This window comes from Stenella coeruleoalba, assembly GCF_951394435.1.
Source record: "Stenella coeruleoalba genome assembly, chromosome: 6".
Lineage (NCBI taxonomy): Eukaryota > Metazoa > Chordata > Mammalia > Artiodactyla > Delphinidae > Stenella > Stenella coeruleoalba.
Genome location: NC_137151.1, coordinates 65,388,273 through 65,402,782, shown reverse-complemented (window position 1 = coordinate 65,402,782; position 14,510 = coordinate 65,388,273). Strand labels below are relative to the sequence as shown.

At 40.8% G+C, this 14,510-nt stretch overlaps 1 protein-coding gene across 1 annotated transcript; it reads right to left on the bottom strand.

Annotated features, from left to right (window-relative positions):
- Positions 1–424: 424 nt before the first annotated feature.
- DHRS9 (dehydrogenase/reductase 9) lies at positions 425–6,193 on the bottom strand (the record flags this gene model as incomplete). The annotated part of the gene is made up of 4 exons (XM_079923949.1): positions 5,866–6,193; positions 4,183–4,441; positions 3,680–3,843; positions 425–657 (listed from the first exon to the last, which is right to left on the bottom strand). The coding sequence occupies exons 1-4, from the start codon at positions 6,176–6,178 to the stop codon at positions 425–427; spliced, it is 969 nt and encodes a 322-aa protein (XP_079780075.1). The 5' UTR covers positions 6,179–6,193.
- Positions 6,194–14,510: the final 8,317 nt, after the last annotated feature.

Genomic DNA, 14,510 nt, shown 5'->3' with positions numbered 1-14,510 from the left:
TATTCCTAACCTTACTCTCAACAAGATAACACACCTAATCCACTTATGAAAGTATTCTACTTATCTCTCAATGTTTTGATAAGGGACAAATATTTAACATTCAGGAATTACTTTTAAGTGCTGTGGACTAGAAGCATGGGGCAGGCAAGGCGTGGAGATCATTTTGGATGGGAAAGCCTTCCCATTTTCCTTACATCATACCAAGCAGGCAAAGCCTAAATGTCGGGCAGGTGTCATACCTGCCCATCTTTTCAAATAAAGTTTGAAAAGGGACCCTGGGACATCATCAGTGATGGTGGGATCTCTTTTACCAACAGAAGCATCATCTAAATGAGTCCAGGTTGGATTAGGTAAAGAATGAGATGGAGAAGGAGATGTGTCCTTGGAATCAGCCAATCTCATAGCCTGGGGCAGGCGTTTGTGGTCAGCTGAGTCCCACTGCCTTGGGATTAGCCAGCTTTACTTTCTGTTTCAACAATAAAAAGTCTTGCAAAACTGCTGGCATGTGAGACAGAGGAATCCAGAAAGTTTTGGCATCTTTTCCAGCAGCATAATGGGTTTTAGGGAAGAGACTTGTGAGAGCGTGGTCCATGCATTCCACCACCAGGGAGAGGTCCATGTTCACAAGGGATGTAGAGCCTTTCAGTTTGTCTAGACCTGTAAAAAGAGACAAAAGTACATTTGCTCTGTGGAAGAAGAGGAATAGGGGAGTGTGAGCCTAGGTTGCAAAGGAGAGGATGCAGTGAGGGAATTTATTTTGAATTTGCCATTATAACTGGGTCCCCTTGTGATGGGTTTCTATCTATTCCTCAGAAAAGGATGCAACAGTGATTTCTTTAGACCACTGGCTCTCAAACTTGAGTGAGAAGCAGAATCTCCTAGAGGGCTTGTTAAAAGCCAGGTCCCACCTCTAGTTTCTGACTCAGTGAGTGTGAAGTGGAGCCCAAGAATTTGCACTTCTATCAAGTTTCCAGCTGATGCTGATGGCGCTGGTCCACGGACCAAACTTTGAGAAGTGCTACTTTAAACCAATGTAGGAAAGATACTTCACAAAGTCTCGGAGACTCCTGAACCCAGGAAGTTAGTAGTTTGATTCCGTATTTGTTTTACGGGAGTACTAAGTTTATAGGAAATGTGAGTGTTCACAAGTGCTTGCGCCTGTGTGTGCATACACTCATATAACATGTGTCTCTATAAGTCAGTGAATAAAGAGAGAATTATCTCCCAAAGTCCTGACTCAGGAAGCTAAAGGTATCCTGCTTCTCAGGTAAATGAAGTGTTTGAGTAACGAGCTAAGATACTTTTTTTAAAAAATTAATAAATTTATTTATTTATTTATTTATGGCTACATTGGGTCTTCGTTGCTGTGCACGGGCTTTCTCTATTTACGGCAAGCGGGGGCTACTCTTTGTTGTGGTGCATGTGCTCTCATTGTGGTGGCTTCTCTTATTGTGGAGCATAGGCTCTAGGGGCGTGAGCTAGAGCAGCACGCGGGCTCAGTAGCTGTGGCACACGGGCTCAGTAGTTGTGGCTTGCGGCTCTAGAGCGCAGCCTCGGTAGTTATGGCACACGGGCTTAGTTGCTCCGCGGCATGTGGGATCTTCCCAGACCAGGGCTCAAACCCATGTCCCCTGCACTGGCAGGCAGATTCTTAACCACTGCGCCACCAGGGAAGTCCCGAGCTAAGATACCTTTAAAGAGGCAGGTATTTTATCAAGGGAGTGGTGATGGCTTGGAGAATTCCTCCTAAGCTCTTAAAACATACCTTGCGTTGTGTCTTCTCAAGGGAAAATCTATTGTGTTAAATCTTTCTTTCTACTTCAGGGCCAGTAGCCAAAAGTTGTTCAAAGAGTCTAATTGAGGCTAGCTCGTAAGTCTTAGTCAATTTTAAACTCCTACTACTCCACCTTGCGCAATGAAGCAAGGTGAGCTTAAATTTGTGGTCTGCTTTGGAACTGAGTCTGGCTGATCTTGAGGTCCTGGCTCAGAAAACTCTAATGAGCACCCAGGACAAAATAGGGCTCTAAGCCTTTGGGAATTCTGAGAAAGGACACCTGACCCAGGGGCCAAGTCAAAAATAATTTTGAGATGGAAGTTGATGATATATTCACAGGCACTTAGAAAGTATCAACGTCAACATCAAACAGGGAAAGCTCTTTTCAATGAGGGATTTTGTTTCCGAACTTACTTAGAACCTTCAGAGGCGGTACGTGAGTGAGAAACAGAGTTTAATGGCAGTGGTTGTAACCCTACACATAGTGACATATCAGCACTGGGAGGTTTGTCAAACCAGATGTTCTAGTTGACGTGTGTGTGTGTGTGTGTGTGTGTGTGTGTGTGTGTGTGTGTGGTGAGGTGGCTGGGGAACTCAGTCTACAAACTTCCCCAGGCGGATCTGACTAGGCTCTTGGCTCCACCTTGAAAACTCCTGACCTTGAACCTTGCCACAGTTGGCTGTCTTACCAAGCCTGCTGATGAAGAGGTAAGGTCACAGCTGGGGTTAGAGTGACACAAAATTAGGTGGGGCCCTGTTTGGCTCAAAGCAGAAGCTTAGTAAGTGTTCGAGGAATGGCAAATAAACTAACAGGGCCATGACGTTTGACGTGGAGGTGGGTCCCTCATACAGGAAGTTCCAGCAGTTCCTCAATGCCTCTTCGCTGTTGCAGTGCACGGGCCGAGAATAGATGGCGAAGTCAGGCTGTCTGGGTTTAGATCTAGCTCTTCCACTTACTAGCTGTGCCACTTTGGGCAAGTTAAATCCCTGTGTCTCTGTTTCTATAAAATTCAGAGGGTTTGTTTGGGCATTTTAAACGAAAGAGTTTGTGTAAAGCACTTAGAATGGTGACAAGTACATAGTAAATGTTCACTATGTGTTCGTCATTGTTATCCAATCTTTATGATTATTCCTCTATCCCTGACTCAGTCTGACTTATGTTACTTTTCCTTCCATCTCCATCTCCCATGCATTCCTGCTCCAGAAGACTTCCACCCAAATAATTTCTTCCTGTTTAGGCTTATTCAAACCTGACCTTTCATATAAAGGCTTCTTAACCAGCAGTACTTTTTATCCTGTGCTGAATTTCTTGGTAATTAGACAGCATACTATCTAGCACCCCTTCTGGGCTGTTGGGTTGTGTCTCAGAAGTAAAGGATCAAGTTTCTTGCATGTCGTACAGTCTCATCTGCTTACATTTTGTTGTCAACTAGCTTGTAAGCTACTTAAGGGTCAAAGTCTGAGTCTTTATATTTTGTAACCTCCATAAATCCTTGAACAATGTTGAATGAGTGGTCGGTGATTACCAAAAAGAGGAGGTTTGGGTAGAGGTGATGACCGTGGGCTCCAGTTCAGGCACGGCCTGGGGGAGTTGTATAAGCTTGGGTAGGACATTTCCCCTTTCCAAGCCTCTGCTCACTACTATAGTTCTTTTGAGGAATAAATGATATAATTTATAAGGCACTTAGTATAGAACTTGGCACTTAGTAAATGCTCAGTAAGTGTTTATAAACACTTGGAGGAGCAAGAGATGACACTGGAATTAATAAGGATCCCTGATCCATATTTGAGATCTCTATTGGTGTATTACCATGAGAACCTTATTTTTTCAATTATGTTTGAGTCTTCTTCAAGCTGTCTAGGACAATGAATACCAGAGAACCCTGGGTCCACCCAGAAACTCACTTTTTTCGATGTAGCCTTCTCCGTATTGTTGTTTGATGTCTGGAGGCAGATGCTTCCAAATGGTGAGTTTTCTTTCGGTGGTCTTTACTGGATCTGACAGTTCTGTTTTGAACAATCCTGGTTCAATGCATGCGACGTGCACATCAAAAGCTTTCATGTCCCGCCTGTGAAAAGAGCCCATAGAAGATGTTTAATCCAGGCTTACTTGGAGAATGTTTGCTTATGAATCTTTTCATGGAATCATGGAATGGGGTGCATGGGAAAGAGCATCTTGTTCTACCCTCTCAGTTTGCAGATGAGGAAGCTGAAGTTCAGGGTGGTGAAGTGAGGGCTGGTTTAGTGGCAGAACAGGGGAGGGATCTGGGTAGACCCATCCCCAGTGCAGTGTTCCCCCAAAAGATAGTGTCTCATTAAGTTGACAAGCATATAGTGTCTGGTACATAAATAAATGTTCAGTGAATGTTAGCACCTATTATTTTCTAATATGCCCATCTTTGCTTTACCTTAAGCTGTCATTGAAGGCTTCTACTGCATATTTGGATGGAGCGTAGCCCCCTCCGCTGAATGCAAGCCGACCCCCAATGCTGGAGACATTGATAACCCTCCCTCGAGCTTTCTTGACCAAGGGAAGCATATTTAACGTGACACTGATGAGTCCAAACAGGTTCACTTCAATAGGTTCTCTGTAGTCCTCCACTGTCAGCCAGTCGGTGGGCGCCATCACGCCGAGAACACCAGCATTGTTGATCAGACCCCAGAGACCTAGAACAGAGAGGAAGGGAAGGAGGAGTGGTAGAAGATGGCATTATATGGGCATCCTTGATGGAAATACAGCCCCTTGCTTTACCTGATGGTGCCATTTCCTGCTCCTAGTCATACTCCTTCCTGCTTTGAAATGCTTTACTGTCTTGGGAAGTGAGAGCACAGAGGGTGGGAGGCTAAACTGAAATGGCTGAAGTTCTGTGACTGGAAGCCAATCTCACAATTCTTCTGTTTCTGCTTCTGAATGTCAAATACTGATACTGTCTGAGTGAGACTTTTTGCTTTTTAATCTCAGATGTGAGTAAATTGGTCGATTTTTCCTACCGTGCTAGATGGCAAAGCCAGAGAATATTTATAAACAGTTCTTTATAGACAAAGAACAACATTGATCTATTTCCCAGTTATTTTTGGTAAAAATCCAGTCATTCACTTGGCTTATTTTATGGTGGGGAGCATTTAATATTGTTAAAGGTGTTTGGAATTCAAGCACTAAAAAATAACTGGAGGGCTTCCCTGGTGGCGCAGTGGTTGGGAGTCCGCCTGCCGATGCAGGGGACGCAGGTTCGTGCCCCGGTCCGGGAAGATCCCACATGCCGCGGAGCAGCTCGGCCCCTGAGCCATGGCCGTTGGGCCTGTGCTTCCAAAGCCTGTGCTCCGCCACGGGAGAGGCCACAGCAGTGAGAGGCCTGTGTACAGCCAAAAAAAAATAATAATAATAACTGGAGCCTCATCAAACCATTGTTTTTGAAAGTTTCAGAGTCTCAACTATATGATGAAGATGTGATAGAGAAAAATCACATACATTTGTTTTTTCCTTTGTGGACTCAAATATCTTCATTCATGAGAATATTTCATACTTGATCCAAGCCAATAAAAGTATTCTAGTTCAGAATGCTGCCATCTTTGCAGAATCTAAGGCAGAATGAGGTCCAGTGACTCACTACTCTATCACGACTATCTAAGACACCTTTGCTCAGATCCTCAGACCATTTTCTTCCTTTCCCAGTGAAAATGTGTGAGCTCTGGAACCATTTTGTAGTGAGAAGTGGGTCCCAATCCAGCTGACAATTTGGAGATTGCCCCCATGATCTCCTGTGGCTTTTAGCCCCAAGTTCTTTGCTGTGCAGGGGGCTAGAGTAACAGTTCACAGGAAAAGACCAGGAAAAGTTAATACCTCTATCTCAGTTCTAAATTCACCCACTGGGACTTAGGATAACGTGGGCTGTGTCTCTCATGCACGTAGAGAGCTTGCAACTTAGAACTACTCAGGGGGTTATTCTAAAATTTCTCCCGTCTTCTCCAGTACACAGCTGGTATTTAGGAAACATTTTTTTGGAGGAACTATTTAAAATCAGAACACATTTTATTTAGCTTTGGTAACTTCTCAACACCCCTTTCATTCTTCCCATCCCCACATCACTCACCTTTCTCCCCTGCTTGGTTTTTCACCCACTGGGCAGTCCTCTTGACACTTTCTGGGTCAGTTACATCCAGAAGCACCGTTTGGAGCCTTTCTGAGGTTTCTTCCTTTAAAGCTGTTGATCCTGATTCAGTCAGACAGGCAGCAATTACATGAAATCCTTTTTTATCAAAAGTTCTGGCTGCCAAGTTTCCAAAGCCAGTGTCACACCCGGTGATGAAAATGTACTTATCAGTGATGTCTGTGATCTTTAGCTGTCCTTTATAATGCCATAGAAAACCACAAAGGATCAGGAGGGCTAACAGCCAAAAGAGCATTTCCCCCCGTGTATGACAGAGACACTTCTTTCTTGAACAGTAAAAGAAGATGGTGTCCTGAGTGTTCAAAATTAGAAAGAAAACTCAGATTAGAACCATTAAGGCATTATAACCCAGGAGTGATGAACTTAAGATATCTTAATGCATTTGAATGGATAAATAGATAGTTAAAAATACAATAACTCTTATTTGGTTGAGAAGATGGCCATTTAAGTGCTAAAACACTCCTCTAAAGTAATGCCAAAACTAACCAAGTAGTAGAAAAAGTAATGGCAAAGTTGACACAGGTCATTGGGTTGATAAGACATTTATTTCCTGCATATATATGCAAATATGTCTTTCCTTAATAAGGAATACAAACATACAAAGAGATAGAATGGTACACACACACACTCATGTGCACACATACACACAATTTTATTTCTGTTGCTTTATAAGGAACATATTGTTTCAGATAAAAAATAGTGTAATATATCTTCACTTATCATGGAAAATTTGGGCTCTGCTTTCATCTTTTTTTCCTGCCAAAAGATCTATAGCTAAAGAAAGAAAAAAAGAGTAAAAGAATTACTAACTGATAAACATAAGTCAGAGGTAAATGGTAGGTTTGTGCAAACTAGTTGATTCTTGTGATATAGCTGTGACTATTTCTAAAGCAGTCAGGTTTTTAGACTATCGTGGCGTAAAAATTTGGTATAGTTTCTCCAAATCTTCCCTCTGTAGGAGTTATTCATTTGTTGCAAATCATGTCCATGTAGCAGGATTTCCCCTTCTCAAATATATAAATACATTAAAAATATATAATTTTGAGGGGTGGGGTGGTGTAACCAACTCTTGCAAAATTTCATATTTAGACATTTTGAGGAAATTTCATGTTTATACATTCAATTAGTATAGTGTTTTGTTCAAGTCCTGGTCTTGATAAATAATTGTCAAATAATGAAATGTTGACTATATTCCCTGAATAGATTCTGTAGTCTTTATTGCAATCCGAACTCCCAAGGGAATTTTGTGAAAAATGCAAATACTCATGGGGTTTAACGTGCCCTAGAGCAGAGAGTGGAAATTTTCTGTGTCGTTGTGTTTGGCCGATGGCAGGCATAAGGTGAGCAATAGTAAAACAATGGCTTACATTTATGAAGCATTCTGAACTGTATTTACATATAGGTCTCATTTGATCCTCTTAACAGCTTTCTCAGTTAGAGAGGGCACATTACCTGCCTCATTTTATAGGAGAATTAATATGCCAGTTAATAAGTATAAAACGAATGATGGAATTAGCAAATCATCATTTGGCAACTGACATAGTGACAATTGTTCCAGGCAATTTTAAACTAGTGGGTGAAATTCTGACGAGAAACAATAACCATAGAATCTCAAAGAATCTCTGCATAAGATTTGTACTAATTAAAAAGAGAGCAATAGTAATTTCACAGTGGAGAAACCTGACAGATACCACTTTAACCAAGTGATAAAAATGAACACTACTAGTTATGGGACAAACCAACATCATGTCCCTCCTGGTATAGCCACTGAGAAGGACACAGCAGCACTTCTGTGCATAACTGAAAGCTAATCATACATAAGGCACATCTTTCAATTCCACACAATGTATGGCCTGTACTCTTCAAAAATGTCAAAGGCATGAATGAAGGAAAAGAAGGACTGAAGACTGTTCCTGATTAATGGAGACTAAATAGGAGTGACAACCCCATGCAACTTGTGATCTTGCACCAGAAAATCATTTTTGTCTTTTGTCAAAAAGAACATTTTTAGGTTGACAAGTGAAATTTGAGTAAGCTCTGATAAATAATACTGCATGAATATCAATTTCTCAATTTTGATAATTTACTATGATTATGTAGAAAATGTCCTGCTTTTTAGGAAATACACACAGAAGTATTTAAAGATTAAGTAGCACCATGTCTTCAACTTACTCTCAAACAGTTTAGGAAATAATAAGAATATGTATATAAACAAATATATTAAGAACACATTTGTTCTCTAAGGAGAGAATAAGAGTGTAAATGTGGTACAATGTCAATATCTGGGGATTCTGGGTTGTACTATTCTTTCAACTTTTCCATAAGTTTGAAATTAATTCAAAACAAAAAAGTTAAAAATTTGGCAAAGGAAAAGAAAACTTTTTTTTTTTTTTTCCTGAGAAAAGTGTTCGACTGCTTTGAGTTCCATGCACAGAATAGGTAAGAACTATTTCATACCCAGGACTTCAGAACCTAGTGACCTTGGACACTGACTTTTCTGCCTTCTACTCTTTGGCAAGTTCACCTTCATAACCACTGGAGAAAAACAAAAACTCAAACCAAAGCAGTCAAACTCCCTCTTCTCTCCTCATCTTCTCTACACCCCATTCAACCTCCTCCTTCCCTAGCCAAACCAATTTTTCCTTGATAACAAGCAAACAGAGAGTAGGTTTTAGTTGTTAGGGATGGGCTCACGTTCAAATGTGTTGTCCTCACTAGTTACCCCTCTGGGCTGAGGGTCATTTCAGATGCTGGTGTCCCAGCCTGCAGCCCGAATTTGAGGACAGCAAACCTTGACCTAGAGTTTTGCAAAGCCTGACCTTTCCCCAAAGATTATCATCCCAAAATACTGGTCTTCTTCAGTTCCTAAGGTTCACATTCCTCTAGGTCATTGGACCAAGTCAGCCACAAACCAACACATACCTTTGTCCTCTAATAGTATTTTAGCCAAGATGCCACCTCTGAGTAACAACCCTGGGTCGGTCAGAGTCATTGGGAACATGACCTGTACACAGAAGCTGATTGATGGCTGATTGGTTCATTGACCACCGAGAAGTAAATGAGTAACAGCAACTAATAGGTCTGCTTCAACCTTAGTCTGCCAGGTGTGGTCACCTCCACATAGTTCTCTGGTGACAGCAATTCAGTGACTCAGGACACTGACTTTAGTTGCTTGGGTTGTTTGCTTATCCGTTGTGTTTTCCAATTTATCTCACACAAACTGCTTGGTAGGGGTACAAATCCCTTGGCAAGAAGCACCTAGGTCTGCAATAGTCCTTCTAGCACTCAGGGGCTGTGAGCCCCTTGACTCGTCAAGGACAAGAACCAAGTAAGAGAAAGCAGATCTGCAGCCCCTACAGTGCAGTGCAAAAGGATGGGTGCAATTCTGAATATAAGGCCTCTGAACTGGTCATGGAAATTTTTCTTAAGTCAAGATAAAATTTGGAAAAGCAAGGACCAAGGTCACACACACACACACACACACACACACACACACACACACACACACACACAAAACAATTAGAGCAGGGCTTAGGAGCCCAGGCCTTGGAATCAGGCCGGTAAAGTTTCAGTCTCAGTTCCTCTACCACCAGAAGGCCTTTGGGTAAATTACTTTTATTGTCTTCACCTCCATTTTTCTATCTGTAATATGGAGATAATAACTTCTACCTTGAAGAGTACTTGGTGAAATAAAGTGACTAGGCGTGCTACACAGGAAGAACCTTGTCGTATGGCAGGATCAACCACTTTCACTTTGTGAGGGGGCTGCTTTATGCATTGCCCATATTTTGGATTGGGTTCTCAACCTCAGTACTTCTGCAATTTTGGGTCAGATAATTCTTTGTTATGGGGTTTGTCCTGTGTATTACAGGGTGTTTAGCAGCACCCCTGGCCTCTATCGTCTAGATGCCAGTAGACCCCCTCCCCAGTTGTGACAACCAAAAAACCAAAAGTGTCTCCAGACATTGCCAGATGGCCCCTGGGGATAAAAGCACTCCCATTTGAGAACCACTGGTCTAGCACTGCCTTGTCTTGGGGGCCCAGAACTGTACAGCCTCAGAACTACTTTTCTGGAAACTCAGTTGTTGGTTCCTCAGTAGTGCCACATTGATAAGAGTTCATATTTTTTTATGGTCTTACCAGAAAAGTTTTGTTATTTATAAATATTATTCATACCCTGCTGCTGTAAGCATCGATTTCTATGTTTATAAAAAAATAATTGCCTTTTTGTCATCAGGAGGATAGGAGGCAGTGAACAAAGCCACATTTATGTGTGATACAATTTGTGAATTTAGAAATTACCAAAGGAGCACTCACAGCTTTTATGAGGCCTAAATGCTGGCTGAGCCCTTTGAGTTTAGACCTCTCTGGACTCCTCTGGGGCACCTTTCAGATGGGTGGCCTGCTGACTACAGAATTCAGAGGATGCTCCTAGAAAGCCATGGTCCTTGGGATTCCCAGTTGACCAAGTCAGGTAGAAATGATAATAACTCTGTGATTTATTGAGTATTACCACATTCTAGGTGCTCTGCTAGGATCTAGAAATATCTTTCTCATTCAAACCTTACAGTAAAATGATCTGTATTTTATAGATGAGGAAACAAATTCAGAAATGCATGTTAATTGGCTCAAGATAGAATTGTGCTGCTCTGGGGACTGCTAGGCAGGCCACTCGATCCCAGCATCCATGCTTTAATCCTCTGCTCCACTGCTACCTGGATTCCCATGCCACTCTGGGCTATGTGTACACCTCTCTACACCACCTGTGCATTGTGGGATAGTTGGTATTAAGTAAATAAATGTGGAAGGAAAGAAGGAGGAGAGGGAGAGAAGGAAGTTTCCACTTGAACACCAGGGTTCTAGTGATAATTGGATTCATCTTTGAGCCCTCTAGATCATCAGGGCATCATCAACATCATTATTATCGTCCTCTAGTCACACTTCCAATTTAGATAACTTTAAACATTTTTGAAAAGTGTTCAAATAAAATTTTATCTCATTAAATTGTCAGAATACTTCTGTGAGCTAAGTAGGGTAGATGTCATACATAAGGTTGGTTGCCAGAGAGCGGCTAGATCTAAAATTTTGATCTCAATTCCTAGACTGTGTAAAAAGAAAAATAGAAAGAGATGAACACATTATCAGTCAATAGGAAAAATGAAAATACATTATCAGAATTCTCCACCATGCCACAAAGCCTCAAAAGGAACCAAGAAAGGAGAACTAATTTTCTCTTTCATCTGCACGTGAAGGGCTGAAGAGTAACTGCTTGGCTGCTGCTATAGGAAAATATTGCAACTCGATTGCTGACCTTGCCCACTTCTGCTTCTTTTAATTTTCTCTCTCTGGGTTTCTTTTCCTAGTAAAATATCTAAAATAAGATCCTTTGATATCACTTCTCTTAGTCATCTTCCTGTGCCCTTTAAAAATAAATGACACAGTTTAAAAGAAACAAAACGGAAAATAATGTCTTAACGTTTCAATGTCATTGCAAGGTATACTTTTTATAACAAATGTAGAATTCTTTCCATACAACTTGGTTTTATTTCCACAGAACTTCACAAAAGACTTTGTTTTAGAAAGCAATACTGAGACTAGTCAATCACACTGATTGTTAAGGGATTTGTAGAATCTTTATTTTTTTTCAATTTGTTGCAGTCATGGCCTGAGTTGAATCCACAACTAAGTTTTTATCAAAATACATCAAATAGAGAACATTTAGCAATTGTTTTCTAAAATATTTTCTTTCTGAGGTTCTCTTGCACAAGCTTTCTTAGTGTTGACAGCAGTCTGACCGGACGTGTATGTCCTTTGTACGTTTAAATATTGTAAACCTGGTTAATTGACACCAAATTCCTTTTTATTTTTACCTTTTCATTGAGTCAAGGAATTCTGTCACTATTTAACCTAACTGCCCTTTCTGAGATTTCTGTGGCACTTTTCTTTAAGAAAAATGACACTTGCGCCTAATAACACAAACTAATTCGTATGACTAATGAATGATGTTCCTGTGAAAAAAATGTTCAAGTTGGGCACCCAGAAATCTAAAAAAATTTTTAAAAATGAAGCTGAGGGACCTTACCTGAAATAGCCTTACATAAGGCAACAAACGGTCCCTTGAGGGTCTGATTAAAATGATAATGATTATGATGTCCCTGATAATACGGCTGAGATGGTATTTATCCTTGTAAGTTCCCTCATTCAGTGGGATGAAGAAGCTCCTCCACCAGTTATGTTCCTCTTGCATCCTGCTTCCTGCAGGAGGGAGGCAGCCCACGGTACCCAGTGTGCCCTGTGGAGTGGGACATTGAGGTATGGAGAGCGGTGTTCCTCTTTGCAGACTCATTCAGTCTCCTGGCAGAGGTGTGCCAGCCCACTCTTTTGTAGGGAAGACCTGACAAATTTACGTTTTGCATTCTTTAGTTCTAAGGAAAAAAGTATCTCTTTCTTTAGCTTTCTCTCAAAATTTTTAAATTACAATTGATAAAAACATCCATAATAATAAATAAATTTATTAATATTTCCAGTCCCTCCTAGGTTTATTATTTTGCCCATATGCTTCCTGACAGTACTGGCAGGTTAAGAATTGTTGTTAAAGCCATGGTTACCTTACTTATGTTGCTGAATAAAAGTTGCTAATTGGAAGACATTGTATATTGTATTTTATTATAGCTTAGTTACAAAGCTTCAAGGAAAGCTTACAATACAGAGAGAATGTTATGTAGAGATGCAGAAAGCATGTTCAGATCTTCAGTATATTTCTTTTAGTCTCAGTTATGTTTGAGCAGAAGCAGAGTTTTTAAAGACAGTACCTTGAGAAGGTGACATGCCTTATAAGGGTTTTAGAACGAATTCCCATTTTCTCCATTTGACATGTATGAGATAATAATTCTTTCCTTGCATTTAAATATTGAGCTTTGTCCTAAAAATTGGACACACTTTTCGAATGTCTAAAGTACAACAAAGATGATACAACATTTAATTTGCATTTTATGCAGTATCTAGCCAAGGATTTTTTTTAGAGCACTTACTAAGCTAAATAAAACATAATCCTTACCCTGGAGCTAATAGTGTAGCAGGACATTTCAGAACTATTTGTACAACCCTAAATTGAATTTTAATTTAAAAGTGTGTTTTCTTTAAACTTTTTCCCCAGCTGCTAAAAATCAACCCGCTGAGAGAGAGACACCACACTACCGTTTGCATCATAAAGCCTTTAACAAGGGCTGTCCTTGAAGCCACTAAACTGACTTTCTCCCTTTCTCATTGTATGTTGGGAGTTTCAGGTAAAATCCCAACCTGAATCATAAAGTGGAGAGTAAATATATTATTATTGTCATCCCAGCGTCCAGCGATCAAATGTGGGTTGAGGAATTTCCCTGCTTCCTTCTGGACTAGACAACATCTTTCTCACTCAGCTAGCGTGTGTGTATATAATATTTGCCTAAATTGACATCTGAAAATATTGGCAAAGCAGGTAGACAAACAGACCTGACCTGCAGTCGGTAGCAGATCTGTTGTTCCAATCAGAAACTCAGCTAAGATTCCCACTCTTTTTGGAGCCTCTTCCCACTCCAGTTTGCAATTAATTATAAGATTCACAGATGGTGTCAGATAAGCACAGAGAGATGCACTAGATGTAAATGTAATTGTAACTCTAGGGTGCTAAAGAACATTCAAAGAGAAACCTGGGGAAGTTCAAGGCCAGGTCTCGAGGGATACTGAGATCATTTCTGTGGTGAGATGGACCCAGGGCCCGTTACAGCCTCCTAACATATCACTTTTTTTTTTTTTTATAGCAACCGTTGACCGCAGCATGAAAGACAACTTGATTCATTTTGTAAGACAAAACAGTTTGAAGACTGACATGAGAAATGAAGGAATAAATGACAGTTACCTTATTTAAGATGAACGGGGACACAGAAGCTGGTGTGGACTGGCTGGGCTGCTTGTGATCTGCCCGATCTGCCCGCTGTGCTGGGGAAAGAAGGGTTGTGCCACCCTGACGTCGAAGATCCTCTTAGTGTGGAGGTGCCTGGCCTCCTGTCAGACTCAAAGTGCTTAAATGTGTGAGGAGTCCTCAGGTTCCCTCCTCGCTCTGTGAGTCACCCTCGCTGTGACTTGGGGTGATGACTAAATCTCTCTTCTGCGGTTGAAGGAAGCCAAGAAGTTGTGGGTCACGTGTTTCCAAAGGAATCAGCAGTATCTTTAGTAAATGAAAGGTAATTACTTTTAGAAGGGAATTACAAATGATCAATAACACCACTTTCACTGTGAGTACTGAAATAATTAACATGGAGACATTCTTTTGCCCAGTGCCTTGTTTTAATTATTTAATTTTTGAATTATGATTATTGTTCATGATCTCTAGTTATTTTTTTCCTCCCTGTTAACACGCCTTTGCTGATTTAGTACTCCTTCCCTCCTAAGAGTGTAGGTAGGGGAAACCAGTATCTGATGATTCATTTTTACCACTTTTGTTGTTGTTGTTGTTATACATTGGAGAACAAGGAGATCAAAACATTTTAAGGAAATGAGAGAGTGGACTTATTTATAAGTCTTAATTT